General features: G+C 39.6%; 1 protein-coding gene across 1 annotated transcript; it reads left to right on the top strand.

Annotated features, from left to right (window-relative positions):
- The first annotated feature begins 1,254 nt into the window (after nt 1-1,254).
- LOC117505219 (ubiquitin thioesterase OTUB1-like) lies at nt 1,255-21,974 on the top strand. The gene is made up of 7 exons (XM_034164805.1): nt 1,255-1,371; nt 8,566-8,627; nt 17,868-17,966; nt 18,066-18,184; nt 19,347-19,431; nt 19,607-19,801; nt 21,446-21,974. The coding sequence occupies exons 1-7, from the start codon at nt 1,329-1,331 to the stop codon at nt 21,641-21,643; spliced, it is 801 nt and encodes a 266-aa protein (XP_034020696.1). The 5' UTR covers nt 1,255-1,328; the 3' UTR covers nt 21,644-21,974.
- The last annotated feature ends 1,461 nt before the right edge of the window (nt 21,975-23,435 follow it).

Genomic DNA, 23,435 nt, shown 5'->3' on the forward strand with positions numbered 1-23,435 from the left:
CATAGCCTTAAGAGTGTGCATATCATGAATGCTTGGTCTTGTTGGATTTGTGAGAATCTACTGAATCTACTGGTACCTTGTTTCCCATGTAACAATAAGAAATATACTCAAAACCTGGATTAATCTTTTTAGTCACATAGCACTACTATTATTCTGAACACAACTGTAGCTTACAGAGTCCATAAAGTCAGCTATTGACAGCTTTCCAGTGACAGATTTCTCCTGGAGATGCTTGATACGTCTATCTGCTTTTGCCACTTATTCCTTTTGGCCACTGTGTTGTCCTCCACTCAGCAGCTGCTGCGTCTTGAACCCTGAGATGCTCCTCTCCTTCGGGAGGAGTGTGCAATGAGTTGAAACAAGTTGGGGTCCCGGCCGGCAAGACAGCTAAGGTGACCAGATGTTCCACTTTATGCCACAAGTTGAGATGGTTTCTGGCATTGTTATTGACAGTCAGGCTTCAGTTTTGAAATGCTTGTTTAAAACATGCATTTTTAAAACACGCACTTCAAAACTGAATTATCAATTTGTGGCACAAAGTGGGACATGGCCACCCTAAGTACGGTTAAGCCTGTTATGCCAAACGTCCAGGTGGTTGTTGGTACGGTAGACAGTAGACTCAAAGTGGTTCCATCCTCACTTGAAAGTCCTTCATCCAGGTTGAGGAGAAGTATGCAGTGAAGTCTTTTGCAAATGAGGAGTTAGCCATGTTGAGCTTGATAGTACTCCAAGCGAGGCGAACAGTCTGCGGTGGATGGAAATCCAGGGCTGCTGAATGGTTGACGAGTGCTTTGAACTCTTCATCTTCCTGATACAGAACAACATGCCCGTTGTTCTGCACCCACCTCCAAAGGCACTGCAACCCATATTTAGAAATTCAACACTTTTGGGTAGTCGACAACCTAGGAGTAGAGGATATGGGAATAGTGGTCAAATGGAATATAGACGAAATGGGTGTAGACCAAACGGGAGTAGTAGACCAAACCAGAATTTTGCCTAGGATGACATGAGAGTCGACCAAATGGTAATAAACCACTGAAAAAGCAACAAGGGGATTTTTAAAGACTTGTTTTTGGCGTGCTGGGGACCCCAGCAGCTCGAGAGGGCCAAGGGGACACGTTGCCATAACGACAGCTGAAGAAACACAAATAAGTAATTCTCTCGCAAAGATATATTTAATTCACTTGAGGCAGAAACAAGGCCAATTCAAATAATAACAATAATAATAATAATAATAATAATAATAATAAGTCGCTTGACCGTGACGTCGCGCGTAAGGGTTGACGTCACACCGAAGGCGGAAACCCACATCCAAATCCAAAGCTAAGATGGCGGAGGAGCAGCAGGAGTCTTCGCAGGGAGAGATGGAGGGTGAGGGAAGCGCTTCTAATACCACAAATATAAAACGCACCTCACTTTAAGTTATGCGGGAAGCTGCGTGAGCGTCCGCTGACATTTGAAGCGTTTCCCTGTGTGCATAAAGCAGCGGGCGACAGAGGCCATAGCTGGGCTGCTAGCGTTAGCTGTGCTACACAAAAGAACACAACGCTTCTTTAGACTCTGACAAAACGTCAAGAAATGACAGTGCCGCACTTTTACACCTAAGACAATGTAGTAGGTTCTCACTGGTTTGTGACGTTGGCGCTTTCACCGGGCGAAAGTTGTGTTATTCGTCGTGACTAACCGTGTTGTTGTCGAGCTAGTCAAGTTTAGCTGACGCTAGCCTGTGTTGTGTGTTATCTGGTGACTGTTATATTTTAATACTGCTGCCTGTGTAAAGTTTTGACGCGTACAATGATGCTCTGTTTCCAGGTCACTGCAACACACTAAAATAATTCAGAATTTATGAAAATATTATCTATAGAGATTAAAATGTGGAAAAATTGTGAAAAATGGTCATGGCCTGAAGATGTTTTACTTTGTCTTTAACCTAAACACATTCTTTTAACAGCATGATAGGAGTAAAGAGACTAGTACAATAAACCAGAAAGTATTCACATAAAATAGAATTGGGATATTCTTTAAAAAAAGTGAAAACAATTAATCAGGCATGAAAGTAGTTGATTAATTTCATAGTTGATTAATAATCAATTTGTCATTTCAGCTCTCATGTGACAGAATTGTTAGGTGAACTTGTATCCCAAATATCTTGTGAGTATAATGATTTTGTGTCAAGATGTGATGCACCAAAAGTTTATTTTTACATATTGACCCAGTTGTGACTAGGAAAAGGTAGTGTGGTGTTTTTGTTGAATCCCGCTTAATTACTATAAATGATTGTGTGTTATGAATGAATGAGTGAGTGAGGGAGGCAGGGAACGAGGGAAGGAGCAGGCAGTCATGCAGATGAATTTGTATTTTCATGTTCTCTTTCTGGGAGTGTCATTTAAAGTATTTCTGCCAAACTATTTAACATTCTGTTAAGACACTTCTGTTATTGATATTAAGTGTTGATCGCTACTGTTTTGTTGCCTGGGCCTAACCAGTGGTGGGGAAAGATTTGCTGATCTTGACTTCACGGATGATTCTGTGATCTTTGTGAAATCAATGGATGTCATAATTGCAGCACTGAGAAGTGTATGGAATTGGAGTGTTTGGGTTTGTGATTGTCCCGGATTGAGACTAAGATCCAGGCTTTCAGTGACTTCTGCATTGTATGCCATGAAAGTCTCAGTGATGATGGTAGTGACATTCTTCTTTCTAGAAGTCAAGAGGTATTTAGTGATGCCAGTGCCTTTGCAGGGAAATGAAGGTCCAAATCTTAAGGGTCTTGGTCAGGTTAGAGAAATATTATTTGAGCCTACTGGTCATGACCAGTAGCACTAATTTTGTTACTGGTCCTCCTGGTCCAAGGTAGTGGCCCCAGGTATTTTGAAGCTCAGAGCATCTGACGGCAAGCCTCAGTATAGCATAAATCATCACATCATGCGCATGTACAACCCCTGGCAATAATTATGGAATCACCGGCCTTGGAGGATGTTCATTCAGTTGTTTAATTTTGTAGAAAAAAAGCAGATCACAGACATGACACAAAGCTAAAGTCATTTCAAATGGCAACTTTCTGGCTTTAAGAAACACTATAAGAAATCAGGAAAAATAATTGCGGCAGTCAGTAACGGTGACTTTTTTAGACCAAGCAGAGGGAAAAAAATATGGAATCACTCAATTCTGAGGAATAAATTATGGAATCACTCTGTAAATTTTCATCCCCAAAACTAACACCTGCATCAAATCAGATCTGCTCGTTAGTCTGCATCTAAAAAGGAGTGATCACACCTTGGAGAGCTGTTGCACCAAGTGGACTGACATGAATCATGGCTCCAACACAAGAGATGTCAATTGAAACAAAGGAGAGGATTATCAAACTCTTAAAAGAGGGTAAATCATGACGCAATGTTGCAGCTGTGTCTAAACTCTGGACCAAATACAAACAACATGGGAAGGTTATTAAAGGCAAACATACTGGTAGACCAAGGAAGACATCAAAGCGTCAAGACAGAAAACTTAAAGCAATATGTCTCAAAAATTGAAAATGCACAACAAAACAAATGAGGAACGAATGGGAGGAAACTGGAGTCAACGTCTGTGACTGAACTGTAAGAAACCGCCTAAAGGAAATGGGATTTACATACAGAAAAGCTAAACGAAAGCCATCATTAACACCTAAACAGAAAAAAACAAGGTTACAATGGGCTAAGGAAAAGCAATCGTGGACTGTGGATGACTGGATGAAAGTCATATTCAGTGATGAATCTCGAATCTGCATTGGGCAAGGTGATGATGCTGGAACTTTTGTTTGGTGCCGTTCCAATGAGATTTATCCTGAAGAGAACATGTAAATTTCCACAGTCATTGATGATATGGGGCTGCATGTCAGGTAAAGGCACTGGGGAGATGGCTGTCATTACATCATCAATAAATGCACACGTTTACGTTGATATTTTGGACACTTTTCTTATCCCATCAATTGAAAGGATGTTTGGGGATGATGAAATCATTTTTCAAGATGATAATGCATCTTGCCATAGAGCAAAAACTGTGAAAACATTCCTTGCAAAAAGACACATAGGGTCAATGTCATGGCCTGCAAATAGTCCAGATCTTAATCCAATTGAAAATCTTTGGTGGAAGTTGAAGAAAATGGTCCATGACAAGGCTCCAACCTGCAAAGCTGATCTGGCAACAGCAATCAGAGAAAGTTGGAGCCAGATTGATGAAGAGTACTGTTTGTCACTCATTAAGTCCATGCCTCAGAGACTGGAAGCTGTTATAAAAGCCAGAGGTGGTGCAACAAAATACTAGTGATGTGTTGGAGCGTTCTTTTGTTTTTCATGATTCCATAATTTTTTCCTCAGAATTGAGTGAGTCCATATTTTTTTCCCTCTGCTTGGTCTAAAAAAGTCACCGTTACTGACTGCCACAATTATTTTTCCTGATTTCTTATAGTGTTTCTTAAAGCCAGAAAGTTGCCATTTGAAATGACTTTAGTTTTGTGTCATGTCTGTGATCTGCTTTTTTTCTACAAAATTAAACAACTGAATGAACATCCTCCGAGGCCGGTGATTCAATAATTTTTGCCAGGGGTTGTATTCAATCAATATTGTATTTGCAAATCTACAGCATGATAGAATGTTTTCATTTGGTGTTGAATGTATGTAAAGTTATAAACATTTTCTTACATGGTCCTCTGCTTTCATGTGAATGTACTATGCACCTTGTACTTTGCTTTTCTGTAATTCTGGCCTTGTGCTTGTCTTATGCAGCCCAAACATAGAGCTTTTTAATCTTGTTCCTTAATCCACTTGTCTATTCTAGCTGTGTAAGTAGTGATTTTTTTTTTGGGGGGGGGGGGGCAATAATTAATTCTTGCTTCTCAAACTTGTATGATCAAAATTTTATGAATGGGTCAGGGTGTCTGCAACCTTTACTGTAAAAGCCATTTTTGTCCCGTCTTCCACAAATCAAATTTTTGTCAAGCCACAAAACATATTTGACCTTTAAAATGAATGAATAAAGGAAACACAGCTTACGACGTTTTCGTATATACAGTTCAAATGTGTTTTTAATTGTATTTTTTGGTTTTGTTGTTTATAACTCGAAATCAGAAAAGTTTGGATGATATGAAAAAAGTGGTGGTGGTGGTGGACCCATAATCATCCTCACATTTTCTTTAACTTCTATTTACTGCAGACTGTGAAACCAACATATTTCATGTGTTGTGAGGTCAGCTTGATTTTATTTAATATATGTCCATTCCTGCATTTAAGGCCTGCAGCATTTTACAAGGAAAAAAAAGGTCGGGACAGGGCAGTTTATTCTAAATGTAAGAATTAATCATTTTTCCAGTCAGTTTTCTTGAGAAATGTCAGGGGATGAAAACATGAACATTTCCAGCTCACTGAATATTTCTTAGACTTCATTTACATCAGTCATTCAGAAATACAAACAGTTTGGTACTTGATGGTAAATCTGTGTCAGGTAGGCAGTTCTCAAAAACTAAATGACCATGCTGGAAGGAGACAAGTGAGGGAAGCCACCAAGAAACAACTGTGGAAAAACTTTTTGCTTCTGTGGGTGTGAGTGGCGAAACTGGGAAAATGCAGCATTTTTATTTTCATCTTCATTTTACATATAGTCCCAACTATTTCTGATTTGTGGCTGTTTACTGAAGCATTTCTGAAATTACAGTACTGCTATAAAGAAATGTGTTAACATTTTTATTGTTTTTTCAAACTTTGTCGAACTGATGTAAACACCTTGATATAAACTGAACAGAAGAAAATAGGCTGATTTGAATCTCTATTCTTTTATTTTTTTATTTTGAAAATAAGAATAAAATAAGAGGTAACTCACTTTGAAATAAATAAAACATATAGCTGCAGCCGAATAACTTTGAAAAATAACATAAATTAGCTTGTATTTTTATTCTGGAGTTCATTTTAGTGTGATGATGGAATTCATATTTTTCTCCTCCTCAGTCATGTTTTGTGCTTGGACAAAACAACAGCAATGTTGTTAGAGGAGGTGATGGTCTTGTGGTTAAAGTGTTGGGCTTGAGACCAGAGGATTCCCTGTTCAAATCCCAGCCAAATCACTAAGGGCTCTTGGGCGAGCTCTTTAATCCCCTATTGCTCCTGGTGTGTAGTGAGTACCTTGTATGGCAGCACCCTCACATTGGGGTGAATGAGAGGCATTATTGTAAAGCGCTTTGAGCGTCTGATGCAGATGGAAAAGCGCTATATAAATGCAGTCCATTTACATTAACTAATGATCTAAAATAAATACGTTTAAAAAATAAAAGCTTTTTAAAGTTCAGAGTTCTCACCTGCTTAATGTGAGAACCTGTGCTTTGAGACAGTGCTCCGTTCAGCCCCCTTGCACTCTCCCTGCGTGTGTGTGTGTGTTCAATCACGCAAAGACTAGTAGTGGAGCAGATAACTAACAATTGTTCATTTCTGGAAAGAAGCACCAAAGTTGGCACAAATACTCCTTAGACATTACTCTCTTGAAAAAACTGAGTAGTCACTTGAATTTTCAGTAGGTGGCCAGGTAGGGGTCAATTGAAGAATTACACTGGGGTCAAAATTTAAAAATGCTCCAATCATATTGAAAGCTATACCACATTATTTGTCTGATCACAACGATACCAAAACGGTATATTTTGGACTATCTATGACTGAATGTTATGGAGTTATGGGGTAAAAACAACAAGAATGGTGACAAAGGTCAATTTCAGTTTGTACAGGGGTCAAAAGTTAAAGTTGCTCCCATTTTGGTAAAAAGTGGTGCTAAATTATTGGTTGAACTAATAGGATTAATAAATGAAATAGTTTTGACTGTGTCGAATGCTTGGTCTTCAAGGTAAAGATAGAGCAAGGTTGACGTCCATTGGATTCTATGACGTGACATATGCTACCCTGTAACATGATAACTAAGCATGCCACATAGTGCAAACTATTCCTTTTTAAAACCCTGTTAACCAATAATTTGCATCACATTTTACAATATTTAGAGCAACTTTAACATCTGACTCCTGTACAAACTAATGCTGACCTTTGTTACCATTCTTGCTGTTTTTACCCCATAACTCCATAACATTCAGTCATAGATAGTCCAAACTATACCTTTTTGGTATGGTTGTGATCAGACAAATAATGTGGTATAGTTTTCAATATGATTGAAACATTTTAAAATTTTGACCCCTGTGTAATTCTTCAATTGACCCCTGCCTGGCCGCCTACTGAAAATTCAAGTGGCTACTCAGTTTTTTCAAAAGAGTAATGTCTAAGGAGTATTTGTGCCAACTTTGGTGCTTCTTTCCAGATTTGAAGGATTCCTCTGTAAATATTCTGTTATCTGCTGCACTATGGGGAGAGCTGACATTTGCCGTTTGGGATGCATCTGGATTTTGGGTCAAGGATGAATGCTGTGAAAAGGAATGTTGACAGGAGATTTTTTTTTTTTTTTTTTGGAGAAAAGAGCAATGTTAACTAACCAAAAACAATGGATGCTGTGCTGCATTGCACCATGGGAGTTCAGGGTTTTGGGGTTTTAAATGTTATTATGGTTTGTGTTGGTTTAACAGCATTGTTTGTGGTATTGATTTGTGTTTTTGTACCTCAATTGGTTTTATCAGTTTAGATAAGTCTCATGTTGCTTGTGCCACGAGTTACTTAAGTTTCATGTTGGTATCTTGAGTGAAATGTGGTTTTAATGTCTTCAGCCACTGTCTTTGTCAAATTAAAACCACTTGCTTGCAGCAGCTGTGCATGTGTGCAACTTTGATCAGGAACAAACAGAGCATAGCTGATTTATGCTGTTTGGTGTGCTTATGTATTTTGAGTCAAGGATGAATGGTGCCAAATGGAGCACTGAATAGGTTTAATAGTTTTGGAGAAGCTATGAACATTATCTAATGATGATAATTACATTTTGGACTAACGCCTTTTCAGCAGGGGGCAGTAAATCATCTTTATATTAAAAATGTGAGTGTAAGTGCATATAATGGTAAATACGTTAAAAATACATGGATGGCACAAGAAATAACACTTATAAATGAGTGTTTTCGCTTTCTTCCCATTGTGGCCTTTTAAAAATCAAATGCCAAAAATAGAAGAAATAATAAAATAAAAATAATAATGTTGATGATATTAATAGTGTGTACATGATAACAACAACCTCAACAAAATTATTGAGGTTGTTGTAAAATACGTTACGTTAAATACGTTACGATAGTGAATTAACATTAAAAATTACATAATTAACAGGAAAAAAAAGGGTTTGGTTCCTCTACTGCTATAAATGGTTGAGGTTTAAGGTTCTAAAAACATTCTGGACTTGCATGCCATTCCAACTCATTGCTTTTATTTATTACCACCCTTGAAAAATGTCAGCTATCTATTTTATAAACACTATCCAATCTAGAGCCCATGGATCCCCATTGGCGAGATTGGTATACTACAGCATTTAATCTTATACTTTAAGTGTAAAAATAAATAGTAAGGAATAGAGTATGTTTTTGCAGTTTGAGTTTCTTGCAGTGATACATGATGTCTTCTCTTGCAGGAGTGAATTGTCTTGCATATGATGAGGCCATAATTGCTCAACAGGATAGAATTCAGCAGGAGGTGAGGTGTTTATTTTACTTTAACCTATAAACAGCTGCCATAAATTGCAGCTTTTTATTTGGGGTGGGGGGTAGGGGGTGGGTGGTCAACTAGTTTCAACGGGTAGCAATTTTTGGGTTGATTATAGATCCAGGGACCATCTGTCCACAAACTATCCTTGTAATCTGTTAACCACTTTTTGCCTTTTAGCAACAACATTCAGGGTGTTTTTCAGGCTTTTTACAGATTTCTTGGGACTAAAAGGATCCAAAATGGTTCCTGTTTCATTTTTACATTCATTTTTTGTAAAACATGCAAATTAGTGTGCAGCAGTAAGGGTTATATATAGCAGCCTTTGCCAAGGATGGTTCCAGTATCTGCCTCCTCAGTCCTTTGGCTTTCACTGGAGGACAAATTCAAATGCCTGGAGAATATGTGACCCAGTTCATTAAAATGCTACAGACATTACACACATTAAAGGAGGCAAAATACACAAAGATTTGATGAGGCTCTGATATCATACAGTATTTTGCGATAAACAGGTTTCCTCATCAAAAACTGTCTGTGTAAATAAAAATACAGCAGTAAGAATTAGGGATGCACCGATCCCGGTACCAGTATCGGGTATCGGCCCGATCCTGTATTCATTTACTCGTACTTGTAATCATAAAACCTCTCCAATACTATGACACCTGATACCCTTTTCCAGCAGCGTGATGTCAACCTCTTGATGGGGGATTTTCATGCACATGCTCCGTAATTTCCAGACTGTAAGCCACTACTTTTTCCATACATTTTGAACACTGCAGTTGAAACAATGCTGCAGCTAATTTATGGATTTTTACAGGCTTTCATGTCATTTACTCACAAGTCGAAATCTGTCTGTCACTGCAGTCCGTTGATTGGCTGAAAGCCGCAGTCCTCATGTGAAGTAAATTCACACACAGAGTAAATAAAAAGTCTTACCTGTTTGTGGACTTCATCATCACATAATCCTGCGTTTGGAAAACAACATCTGAAAATACTTTAATTCCTCGTGTGGCTGAAAAAAAAAGTTCCTCTGTGACACCGCACTTGGCGCCATAGTTCCTCCCTCAGAACTCAGATCACGGTTTCAGCGGTGGAGATGCTCTATCAGGTTGGTGAGTTTCAACCCTTGGTGTGGCTGTCTGGGAGACCCGGACAGCCTCACCAGGAGAACGGGTGTAATCTGTTTGTTGAATGTCCGTGGCGCTGCGTTCAGATCTGATTTGCTCCCCTCCATGGGGTGCACTTTGCCCCTCAAGTTCATTCATTAACATCTTATTTACCACAGGCTTCAGGCCATTCTGTGTGCACATGATGAAATGATTCCAAGATCTCCAAAGAAAAAATAAAATGTAAGAATTACTCTGTTTTGCCTCTGTATGGTGCGGAGATGCTGCGCAACACCGTTTGTGTGTGTGCGCCCACGCTGTGCTCCTCCAGTAGTTACATGTTCCACCTTTGGGGAACAAAACATTTACGGTATGTATTTGTGTATGTTACCTGTATGCATTTAATTAAAAGTAAAAAAAAAAAAGAATATATAGTGTGGACCGTAAACAGCTGTTTAGTTGAGTGTCGCACATTGTAGATAAAAACAAACAGGCTCATAGCTGATAACACAGAGAAGCTTCTTTTCATCAAAAAGAATCTGGCCCTCACATTTTCAAAAAAGGCTTGAGATGTCTGGCAGTGTCATGTTTGTTAAGAAACACACGGTTAATATTAAAGGAGAATTTGTTGTAGTCAAAAAGTGAAGTTACATGATTTAAGCGAAATGTTTGTAAATAAAAACTAATAGCTAAGCTAATGATATTGGTAGCAGTTACAGTCAAAAAGGAAGGAACAACTGATGAATAAAAACATGCTTTCAAAGTCATCATAAAACTGTAATGGTATCATTAAGTATTTGTATCGGTACTCTGTATCGACAAGTACTCGAATGTATGTACTTGTACTCAGTCTGGAAAGAAGTGGTATCGGTGCATCCCTAATAAGAATTTTTTATGCTCTACATCTTATATTTGGATTGTCCCAGTTCATCCAGCTGTAAATGGTTACAGGAAGTAACCTACAGTGGGCTAGTAGCCAGTCCAGGGGGACACGTGGAATCTAATCCGCCTCACGTATCCAGGGAGAAGCACTGATCCTCAGGGCCTGCATCTGGTTTACTTCCTTTTGAGTAATTTATTATTTAACAGTTAAAAAGTTGTAAGTACATGAAATGATACTTTGTCAATGTCCATCACTCAGGATATTTTTCTTTAGAGATGTTTATAAGCTGCATGTGGTGTACATGACCGTATATTAAAAGATATTTGTAAGCATGTGTAGATGTATGCTGGCAGTGTCGTCAGCTCTGTTGGCATGCTGCCAAAGGTGATATGTGGCAGACTTATTTAACAGTCGAAACACATTACATAACGTGCACAGAACCTACATGGTTAAGGGCCACAGTCGAGAGGCTTCAAACATACAAAGTGCAGGATGCTAAAGGTGATTTGTCAGACTTTTTTTTAATGAACTGAAAACTTTACATGATGTGCACAGAAGATGCACGGCTGTTGGCCATGCAGTTGAGTCTTCAAATGTATGGATGGCAGGCTGCTAAGGGTCATTTTTCACAGTTGTTTTTTTTTTTTTTTTTTTTTTTTAATGGATTAAAGATGTTCTGTCATGTGCGTAAACATGCATTACTGGAAAGTAAGGAGGCTTCAGAATTGCAAAGTGCAGGCTGCTTCGGCCAAAGTTACGTCCGCCAAGGAGGTTCTGTTTTCAGTCGTGTTTATTTGTTTGTTTGTCTGTCTGTTTGTCAGCAGGATAACTCAAAACGTTTTGAACGGATTTTGATGAAATTTTGTGGAGTGGTTGCTAATGACAAGAGGAACAAGTGATTAAATTTTAGTGGTGATCCAGATCACGATATGGATCCAGGATTTTTTTTTAAAGGATTCTTCACCATTGCGGGATAGGGGGAATTTTGACATTCTAGTTTCTAGCTCCACAAAAACAAGGCAGAAAGGCTTGAAAAAAATTAGGGTGTAACATAGTCAAATGTTCTATCAAACAACAAAGTTTGGTGATGATCGGATCCGGATTCCGGATCTGGTGATCCAGAATATGCAAAATTATAGGGAAAATAGAAAATGTGTCAGTGTGAGGTGATAAATGAAGCTAGAGATGCACAACTAACACCAAATTGTAGCTGAATCTGTACTGATTCAGTAAGGTGTCATCAGATTTGATGTAGCTTCAAATGTTGTGGAGCTCGATCCAGAAGAAAACCGCCATTACCGAAAAATCATTTTTATACAATAACTTTTGAACTAATAAAGACATAAAAGTGATTCCAAGTTCTAGTCGTATGTTTTCATGGTCAAGGATGTCAAATATAAAGGAAAATGGCAAAGGAATAATGGCAAAGCTTCTGGGGAAAACCTGGTCTTGTTAGGAGAGACGGCATCCATCCCACTTTAGATGGAGCAGTTCTCATTTCTAGAAATCTGGCCAATTTTCTTGGATCCTCCAAACTGTGACTGTCCAGCGTTGGGACCAGGAGGCAGAGCTGTGGTCTTATACACCTCTCTGCAGCTTCTCTCCCCCTGCCATCCCCTCATTACCCCATCCCCGTAGAGACGGTGCCTGCTCCCAGACCACCAATAACCAGCAAAAATCTATTTAAGCATAAAAATTCAAAAAGAAAAAATAATATAGCACCTTCAATTGCACCACAGACTAAAACAGTTAAATGTGGTCTATTAAACATTAGGTCTCTCTCTTCTAAGTCCCTGTTGGTAAATGATATAATAATTGATCAACGTATTGATTTATTCTGCCTAACAGAAACCTGGTTACAGCAGGATGAATATGTTAGTTTAAATGAGTCAACACCCCCGAGTCACACTAACTGTCAGAATGCTCGTAGCACGGGCCGGGGCGGAGGATTAGCAGCAATCTTCCATTCCAGCTTATTAATTAATCAAAAACCTAGACAGAGCTTTAATTCATTTGAAAGCTTGTCTCTTAGTCTTGTCCATCCAAATTGGAAGTCCCAAAACCAGTTTTATTTGTTATTATCTATCGTCCACCTGGTCGTTACTGTGAGTTTCTCTGTGAATTTTCAGACCTTTTGTCTGACTTAGTGCTTAGCTCAGATAAGATAATTATAGTGGGCGATTTTAATATCCACACAGATGCTGAGAATGACAGCCTCAGCACTGCATTTGGTCTATTATTGGACTCTATCGGCTTTGCTCAAAAAGTAAATGAGTCCACCCACCACTTTAATCATATCTTAGATCTTGTTCTGACTTATGGTATGGAAATAGAAGATTTAACAGTATTCCCTGAAAACTCCCTTCTGTCTGATCATTTTTTAATAACATTTACATTTACCCTGATGGACTACCCTGCAGTGGGGAATAAGTTTCATTACACTAGAAATCTTTCAGAAAGCGCTGTAACTAGGTTTAAGGATATGATTCCTTCGTTATGTTCTCTAATGTCATATACCAACACAGAGCAGAGTAGCTACCTAAACTCTGTAAGGGAGTTAGAGTATCTCGTCAATAGTTTTACATCCTCTTTGAAGACAACTTTGGATGCTGTAGCTCCTCTGAAAAAGAGAGCTTTAAATCAGAAGTGTCTGACTCCGTGGTATAACTCACAAACTCGTAGCTTAAAGCAGATAACCCGTAAGTTGGAGAGGAAATGGCGTCTCACTAACTTAGAAGATCTTCACTTAGCCTGGAAAAAGAGTTTGTTGCTCTATAAAAAAGCCCTCCGTAAAGCTAGGACATCTTTCTACTCATCACTAATTGAAGAAAATAAGAATAACCTCAGGTTTCTTTTCAGCACTGTAGCTAGGCTGACAAAGAGTCAGAGCTCTATTGAGCTGAGTATTCCATTAACTTTAACTAGTAATGACTTCATGACTTTCTTTGCTAACAAAATTTTGACTATTAGAGAAAAAATTACTCATAACCATCCCAAAGATGTATCGTTATCTTTGGCTGCTTTCAGTGATGCCGGTATTTGGTTAGACTCTTTCTCTCCGGTTGTTCTGTCTGAGTTATTTTCATTGGTTGCTTCGTCCAAACCATCGGCATGTTTATTGGACCCCATTCCTGCCAGGCTGCTCAAGGAAGTCCTACCATTATTTAATGCTTCAATCTTAAATATGATCAATCTATCTTTGTTAGTTGGTTATGTACCACAGGCCTTTAAGGCGGCAGTAATTAAACCATTACTTAAAAAGCCATCACTTGATCCAGCTATCTTAGCTAATTATAGGCCAATTTCCAACCTTCCTTTTCTCTCAAAGATTCTTGAGAGGGTAGTTGTAAAACAGTTAACTGATCACCTGCAGAGGAATGGTCTATTTGAAGAGTTTCAGTCAGGTTTTAGAATTCATCATAGTACAGAAACAGCATTAGTGAAGGTTACAAATGATCTTCTTATGGCTTCGGACAGTGGACTTATCTCTGTGCTTGTTCTGTTGGACCTCAGTGCTGCTTTTGATACTGTTGACCATAAAATTTTATTACAGAGATTAGAGCATGTCATAGGTATTAAAGGCACTGCGCTGCGGTGGTTTGAATCATATTTGTCTAATAGATTACAGTTTGTTCATGTAAATGGGGAATCTTCTTCACAGACTAAAGTTAATTATGGAGTTCCACAAGGTTCTGTGCTAGGACCAATTTTATTCACTTTATACATGCTTCCCTTAGGCAGTATTATTAGACGGTATTGCTTAAATTTTCATTGTTACGCAGATGATACCCAGCTTTATCTATCCATGAAGCCAGAGGATACACACCAATTAGCTAAACTGCAGGATTGTCTTACAGACATAAAGACATGGATGACCTCTAATTTCCTGCTTTTAAACTCAGATAAACTGAAGTTATTGTACTTGGCCCCACAAATCTTAGAAGCATGGTGTCTAACCAGATCGTTACTCTGGATGGCATTTCCCTGATCTCTAGTAATACTGTGAGAAATCTTGGAGTCATTTTTGATCAGGATATGTCATTCAAAGCGCATATTAAACAAATATGTAGGACTGCCTTTTTGCATTTACGCAATATCTCTAAAATTAGAAAGGTCTTGTCTCAGAGTGATGCTGAAAAACTAATTCATGCATTTATTTCCTCTAGGCTGGACTATTGTAATTCATTATTATCAGGTTGTCCTAAAAGTTCCCTAAAAAGCCTTCAGTTGGTTCAGAATGCTGCAGCTAGAGTACTGACGGGGACTAGCAGGAGAGAGCATATCTCACCCGTGTTGGCCTCTCTTCATTGGCTTCCTGTTAATTCTAGAATAGAATTTAAAATTCTTCTTCTTACTTATAAGGTTTTGAATAATCAGGTCCCATCTTATCTTAGGGACCTCGTAGTACCATATTACCCCATTAGAGCGCTTCGCTCTCAGACTGCGGGCTTACTTGTAGTTCCTAGGGTTTGTAAGAGTAGAATGGGAGGCAGAGCCTTCAGCTTTCAGGCTCCTCTCCTGTGGAACCAGCTCCCAATTCAGATCAGGGAGACAGATACCCTCTCTACTTTTAAGATTAGGCTTAAAACTTTCCTTTTCGCTAAGGCTTATAGTTAGGGCTGGATCGGGTGACCCTGGACCATCCCTTGGTTATGCTGCTTTAGACGTAGATTGTGGGGGGTTCCCATGATGCACTGTTTCTTTCTCTTTTTGCTCCGTATGCATCACTCTGCATTTAATCATTAGTGATCGATCTCTGCCCCCCTTCACGGCATGTCTTTTTCCTGGTTTTTTCCCTCAGCCCCAACCAGTCTCAGCAGAAGACTGCCCCTCCCTGAGCCTGGTTCTGCTGGAGGTTTCTTCCTGTTAAAAGGGAGTTTTTCCTTCCCACTGTTGCCAAGTGCTTGCTCACAGGGGGTCGTTTTGACCGTTGGGGTTTTTCATAATTATTGTATGGCCTTGCCTTACAATATGGAGCGCCTTGGGGCAACTGTTTGTTGTGATTTGGCGCTATATAAGAAAAAAGTTGATTGATTGATTGATTGAAAGAAAAGTGTATGTATCATAGTTTTGGTTGTAACACTGAATTGTTGAATAGATCACTGTGCCAAGGAGGGAATCTCTTTAGGGTCAGTGACCCTATGGCCTTGTTTAGAGAAGTGTTTCATAAATGTTAAAAAATTCATATATTTGCAGTTTAGTTGAATAATAAATTGAATTTTGTCTCTTATTTGTTTTTGTCTATAAGCACGTGCAATATCAATATCAGTGCTCAGATGACAGTAGCTTCTGGGAAAGGTGCAAGTTGCAATAAACTGTGATGTCAAGTGCTAAGGATACATGCTATCCAGTCACAGCAGATGAAACTTTTTTTTACTACTGAACAAACATCACTGTTAGACTTTTTTAGGTTCAGTGATTCCACGGCGTGTAGACGTTATGGCGTCAGTGACCCCATGGCCTTGGCAGAGGTTTGCCCTCTCTGAGTGCTTCTAGTTATCGGATGTATTGGTTTACGGATCCGACAACAGCTCAAGAAATTGCAAACTCCGTGAAAAAAAATTGCCCTTTTTGGTGTGCTGGCCCAAAATTTCAAGACTCAACAGTGGTGTTGTGTCCTGTGTCTGTGAGCTTCAGCTGATATCCTACATTATGGATTAAACTGAATTTTTATCTGGGTGTTTCCAAAGGATCACAGTACCTGTACGTCCTGCGCGGCCATCAAATGGAATTAAGTTTTGTGTGTGGACCAGCTGTGCACGCAATCTGGACGTGTCCTGCCACAGAGGGCTCGCACAAACGGAATTGATTGTTTTATTTATTTTTCTGAGGACCGCTGTTTTATTTATTTTTCTGAGCACCGCTGTGGAAGTAAGTCTCATGCTTCCGGGCCTGCAGCGACCCTGTGCCCACAGTGACAGTGGGCTTCACCTGTGCGGACAATGTGGACGAGGTGATCGGGAATTCTTATTTTTATTTTCGTTGTCGGTGAGGATGTCAGTGGAGGTTGAGAGATGCAGCTCCTGGACATCATCAGACATGTAAGTTTTTGTTCTGACCTCTTGCGTGTCGAAAAGCCACATCGACACATTAATGTTGAAATCAGTTGCCCACATTTTTTCCACGGTGTGAAATCCAGAGTAATTGCAAGTGTGATTTTGTGTCACGGTGACTTAAGTTTAAAATCTGCCAAAAAACAAACAAACAAAAAATAATCGCAGTTTGTTTGGAAGAAATGCCGCAGCTCTGCAGCAGATTTATTTGTTTGTTCACGAGATTCTGTACAGTAAAAAGTCTCAAACTTTGGTCCTCATCCATAATTTTTCATTAAAAAGTTGAACTCATCAATTCCTGAAAACAATTATCATTGTAACTATCGATTTTATTATTATTTTTTTGAACCTACTGACCCATTAAACAGTTTTATTCTTTATTTTGACCAACCCTGGCTTTTGAGTCCCTGAAACAGTGATGGTTCTACACTGAATTACACCCCACCCTCCCCACCCCCAAAAAGAAAAAGAAGAGGTGCCCCTGAAATTTCAGGTGAAATTGACATCAAAAAGACTGCAGTCTACAATATAACTCTTAGGATTTGTTTGTTTGTTTTTGCTGTCCCCCGTGTGTCATGAAAAAATGCCGGTCCCTGTACCAAAAAACAGCGTCTGGGCAGAAAAATCTGTAAACCAATAAATCCCATAACTATGTTATGGACAAAAGAGCACATGGTGTGAACAGAACATATACGCCTGCCGTCCATACAATATAGAGGCTTCAAATGTATGGATGCCAGGCTGCTAAGGGTCATTTTTCATATATCTTTTTTTAAATGGATGAAAGATGTTCCATCGTGTGCACAGAACATACATGACCACCAGCTATGTGACCAGGAAGTTTCAAATGTACAGACACAGGGTTGTTGCGGTTAAAAACATGTTTATTTAGGGTCTGTTCCTTTCTGTGCCCCTGACCAAGGTAGCGTCTCTCCATCTGGAGTTGGTCCCCGGGTGCCGGACTGTGGCTGCCCTGCTCCTAGTGGTTGGATTGTGTCTAACTGTAATTAGGATGGTAAAATTCAGAGGACAAATTTCATTGTACGTGTATATGTACAGTGACAATAAAGACTCTATTCTTCTATTTTATTAATAATGTATAGATAGATATGTCATATTTTACTACCTGTGTGGTTATGAAGTAATGAAAACAGTTGTTTTAATAATAACAGCCTTTTTGTGTGTGTAGATAGCAAACAGCAACCCTTTAGTGTCAGACACACAGGGCCTGTCTGTGCTGCAGCAGGAGTACGCCGAGGACGATACAGTTTATCAGCTCAAGATCAAGGTCAGTGGCACCGTACCTGCAGCTCTAAGGTTACGGCACCCTCAGCTTTGAAAAGTCTTTGAACGTATGTCTTTGTCTTGTTGTTGTGCTCTTTGACAGGACCTACACAAAAAATACTCATACATTCGTAAGACACGGCCAGACGGGAACTGTTTTTACAGAGCCTTCGGCTTCGCACACCTCGAGTCTCTGCTGGACGACAGCAAAGAGCTTCAGAAGTGAGTGTGTCACAGTGATTCTCGCTGGATTCACGCGGCTAACATTTAACCAGTATGACCTGAGTCACATCCTGTCATTTCTGGACAGTTTATTCCTCTGGTATTGTCAAGCTTTTTTCTTATGATTAACCAGGCATGGTGTGGTTTACTGGAAGTTAATGTGAAATTAGATTTATTTTGGCTCCATTTCTGTGTGTGAGCATGAACTCAAGTCAGTTAGAAATTTTAAAATTACCAGAAAGAAGTAATAAATACTGAAAATTCTGAAATCAAATCTGCAGCCCAGTGCTCTGTCTTCCAAAAGTATATATATTCAAGCATAAGTTTAGGTTTTTTTTTTTTTTTTTTAAGTAGTCATATTAAGCAATCAAGAAATTCTATTTTGGCAATGATGTTATTCAAATAACTTTTCTAATCATTCACGTATCATACAAAATATCTTAGATTAGATTAAACTTTGATTCCTTGGGAAGGCTCCCTCTGGGAAATTAGAGGTTCCAACAGCATTTTATAGCAGCACACAGGGTAAGAAGCACACAGAGTATCCAACGTGAGATGAAACAAAAACAATTTGCAAATATAAATACCAGAAATACTGCTTGCTACTGGTTTACTGTGTAGTACCGTTCCGCTCATTCCCGTCATCTGTCTTCCTGTTACTTGTCCTCCCCCTGAGTGAGAAGAAATATGTCATCAAAGAATCCACGTTAATAGTTACGCTATGTAATTACAGATTTAGGGGGAAAAAATGAGTTTGACTTAATTTAGTAACTTTATATCACCTGAATTCCAGCTAATTTTATAGATGGTATTTGTTGTGGGAGGATTTGCTCAGTGGGATTTTACAGCTGGCATGAAGGGTTCAAAGTTCACGCTGCGTGTTCGGTGATTAGCTTGCAATAAATGTCTCCCTACCGACTCATTTTGGTAAGTGATGTAAAACTGTAACTATTGTTACAGCGAATGTGCAATATTTTTTTTTCCCATTTATCATTTTATCACGAGTCCACTAGATGGCGGTAAACACTAGATTTTGGCAGAGATGTTCTCTGCCCAAGTTATTAGTTATTTTTGTTTATTTTGTATTGTTGCTTTGAGATCTACCTGCCAGTTGTCAGCGTGTAATATTCACATCGCTCACCTATATTTTATGTTTGTTCAGGTTCAAAGCAGTTGCGGCTAAAAGCAAACTGGACCTGGTTAACGAGGGTTTCACCGAGTTTACCATTGAAGACTTCCACAACACTGTGAGTGTCCTGTCTGTGGACACAATACTTAGTGTCATACTTGTAAAGAAGATCAGATTGCTGGTGTTGTGATGGCCATAAATGTTTATCGTTAATTTGTGAAGAAACAAATAATCAGCGTCTGTTGTTTGACTTCTTGAGCTCAGCAGCGACTTGTGGTTTGCTCTTTTCACAGTTCATGGATCTGATCGAGCTGTGTGAGAAGCAGCCGAGCCTGCAGGAGTTGCTCAGCTCCTTCAATGACCAGAACGTGTCAGACTACGTGGTGGTGTACTTACGGCTCCTGACCTCGGGTTACCTGCAGCGAGAGCACGGCTTCTTTCAGCACTTCATCGAGGGAGGGCGCTCGGTCAAAGAGTTCTGTCAGCAGGTGGGCTTCAGAAAGTAATTAAACGGACAGATAGACTGTGTGCTTTATGTTCAGCTGAAGCTCATTATTATTTTATGTTAGAAGTTAATCTGATGGTACAGTCAGGTCCAGTTTTAGAAATTTTGCTGTCTCACCAAAATCCAGTGGAAGAACCAATATGTGCTTGAAATGTAGAATTTCACCCTTAAATACAGAGTTCAACAAAAATACTGCATTAAGAATTACAAGTATACGAGGTCTGTCCATAAAGTATAGGTCCTTTTAATTTTTTTCAAAAACTATAGATTTCATTCATATGTTTTAACGTCAGACATGCTTGAACCCTCGTGCGCATGCGTGAGTTTTTCCACGCCTGTTGGTGACGTCATTCGCCTGTGAGCACTCCTTGTGGGAGGAGTCGTCCAGCCCCTCGTCGGAATTCCTTTGTCTGAGAAGTTGCTGAGAGACTGGCGCTTTGTTTGATCAAAATTTTTTCTAAACCTGTGAGACACATCTAAGTGGACACGGTTCGAAAAATTAAGCTGGTTTTCAGTGAAAATTTTAACGGCTGATGAGAGATTTTGAGGTGATACTGTCGCTTTAAGGACTTCCCACGGTGCAAGACGTCGCGCAGCGCTCTCAGGCGCCGTCGTCAGCCTGTTTCAAGCTGAAAACCTCCACATTTCAGGCTCTATTGATCCAGGACGTCGTGAGAGAACAGAGAAGTTTCAGAAGAAGTCGGTTTCAGCATTTTATCCGGATATTCCACTGTTAAAGGAGATTTTTTTTTAATGAAAGACGTGTGGGCGGATTGCAGCGTCGGCTCGCAGCCGCTGCGACGCTCCGCCACAGGAAAAACACCTCTGTTGGAAGCCTTAAGGACAAGTTGGAACATGTCCAACTGTTAAACAATTTCTCAGATACTCACTCCACTGAAAGCCATCAAAAGCCGCCTGGATTTTACAAATGGTTATCAACACGGAGGTGTTTTTCCTGTGCCGCCGCACCGCGCCGTCCGCACATCTTTCATTAAAAAAATCTCCTTTAACAGTGGAATATCCGGATAAAATGCTGAAACCGACTTCTTCTGAAACGTCTCTGTTCTCTCATGACGTCCTGGATCAATAGAGCCTGAAATGTGGAGGTTTTCAGCTTGAAACAGGCTGATGATGGCGCCTGAGAGCGCTGCACGACGTCTCGCACCGTGGGAAGTCCTTAAAGCGACAGTATCACCTCAAAATCTCTCATCAGCCGTTAAAATTTTCACTGAAAACCAGCTTAATTTTTCGAACCGTGTCCACTTCGATGTGTCTCACAGGTTTAGAAAACATTTTGATCAAACAAAGCGCCAGTCTCTCAGCAACTTCTCAGACAAAGGAATTCCGATGAGGGGCTGGACGACTCATCCCACAAGGAGTGCTCACAGGCGAATGATGGCACCGACAGGCCTGGAAAAACCCACGCATGCGCACGAGGGTTCAAGCATGTCTGACGTAAAAACATATGAATGAAATCCATATAGTTTTTGAAAAAATTACAAAGGACCTATACTTTATGGACAGCCCTCGTATGTATTTGGTTTGAAAAATCCCAAGTAGGTTTTATATAAACAAAGCGGAAGAGGTGGATTGATTTATCTGTTTATTCACTCCATTTATCTTGAAGGAGGTGGAGCCCATGTCCAAAGAAAGTGACCACATCCACATCATTGCCTTAGCCCAGGCTCTCAACGTCTCCATCCTGGTGGAATACATGGACAGAGGAGAAGGCGGGACAGTCAATCACCACGTCTTCCCCGAAGGCGGTGATCCACGCATCTTCCTCCTCTATAGACCCGGCCACTATGACATCCTGTACAAATAGCACCGCCCTGGTCGGTGGTCCCGTCCTGCTGCAACAGACAACAGCCGGTTAGAAATAACTGCCGCAGCCACGTCCAGACATCTGTGTATGAAGATTACACTCATGTATGTGAGGAAAATAATGTCACAGTACATACACAACCCCCCCCCCCCCCGAAATGATCACAACACAGCTCATTAAAGAAATATCGTTGGAAAAACAGAAGTGACTCCAGACATTTAGAGTTGTACAGTTTTCTTTTGTGGTTGTAAATGTTATCTACTTGCTCTGTTGGATTCTTTTCCTTTGTTACACTGTTTCATTGAGTTTTATTAAAGGGATTTCCATCTTACTTGGTGTGGGCCTTGACTTGACAGATACGCTCTCATATGAGGGGCGGCTGAGAGGTTTGGAGGCCATCATTCACCTTTAGCATTCTCAGACACCAACATTCAATCAAAACTTGACATTTTCATGAAACTGTGAAGTTTTGATTCTGTACAATCATGAGAAATGTTGGTTTCTCAGAATACAAAAGGTGGAGGAGAAGATGCCAGAGAGGATTCAAAGACTTGGGTCATCTTATGTCCGTCTGTAAGTTAACGAACACACATGAAGGTATTATGTACAGAATCCAAGAGCAGTCATCGGTGAAATGTAGGAATAATGTTCTTAAAATCAGAAAAGAGCATGAATCCCCATCATCAAGAAGCCAAAAAATGAAAAACACCACTTATTCAGCTACACTTTCACTCATTGCCATGAGCTCCTTTACCTGTATGTCTAAGCAGAAAACCACATGACATACATCTCATCTCATTCCATATATTAATCTGTCTCACCACGTGACCTACTTTGACCTTGACCATCTACAAATGCTCAAAGGAAACAATTGAAGGACTAAAGTAGAAGAAAGACATACCTAGAAAACACTAAACTCCAAATAGTCCAGCAGTTAAGGGATAGAATCGTGCACTTTTTTACAAAAGCGCCAAACTTTGTCCAGGGACTCTTTAGGTTATATTAAGTCATGTCAAAGCAGGAGACATTTGATTTTAGCCCTGTATCCTGCTTTTTTTAAAAGGGTGTTTGCATGGTTATAATACAGTGTATATTTTGCTATTCATATGACAATACAATCATATGGTTATCATGTAGGGGGCCAGCGATCAAGATTGGACATTGTTAAGCTGTCGAGAATGCCTACTGCAACTAGTGCAAAGCTATACTGAGCTTATGTGATCGTGCAGCGTCATACGTCGACGTAGATCCTTATACATTAGCAGGGTGGTATGTGTCAAAATGGAAAGAGGTGCAGGACTCGTTTCAGGCCTCAGGCCTATAGGGATCTTTAACAGGCCTCTACCTGTGAGACATAAAATTAGGTCACTGTGATCTTCCTAGCATGAAAGCTGTAGAGAGTAGTTCATTAAAAATATTCATGAAACATTTGTGCATATCTAGGAAGTTTGCCAACCAGATATTTAATGTTTTCTGTTACAAAATATGGTGATAATCGCCTTAATACCAATAATATAAAATAATAATGGTTATGGCCATAAAAACAAAATTGATTTCTTGTCATTAATAATAAAGCATTTCTTACGTTCAAACACTGTTGTTATTTTAGAGTGTAAATACGTATGTGAGAGTGCATGAGTAGCATCTTTCCTTTGCCCAATGCTCGCAAACAGCTATATTGATATTCACAATGAGTTATACAATATTTGGGTGATTCTTAGACTACGGGCACTTTTATGTCCCTTGATCATATTTTATGAAAAAAAGAAAAAGGGAAATTTCACACTTTTAT

This window comes from Thalassophryne amazonica, chromosome 23 (assembly GCF_902500255.1).
Source record: "Thalassophryne amazonica chromosome 23, fThaAma1.1, whole genome shotgun sequence".
Classification (NCBI taxonomy): domain Eukaryota; kingdom Metazoa; phylum Chordata; class Actinopteri; order Batrachoidiformes; family Batrachoididae; genus Thalassophryne; species Thalassophryne amazonica.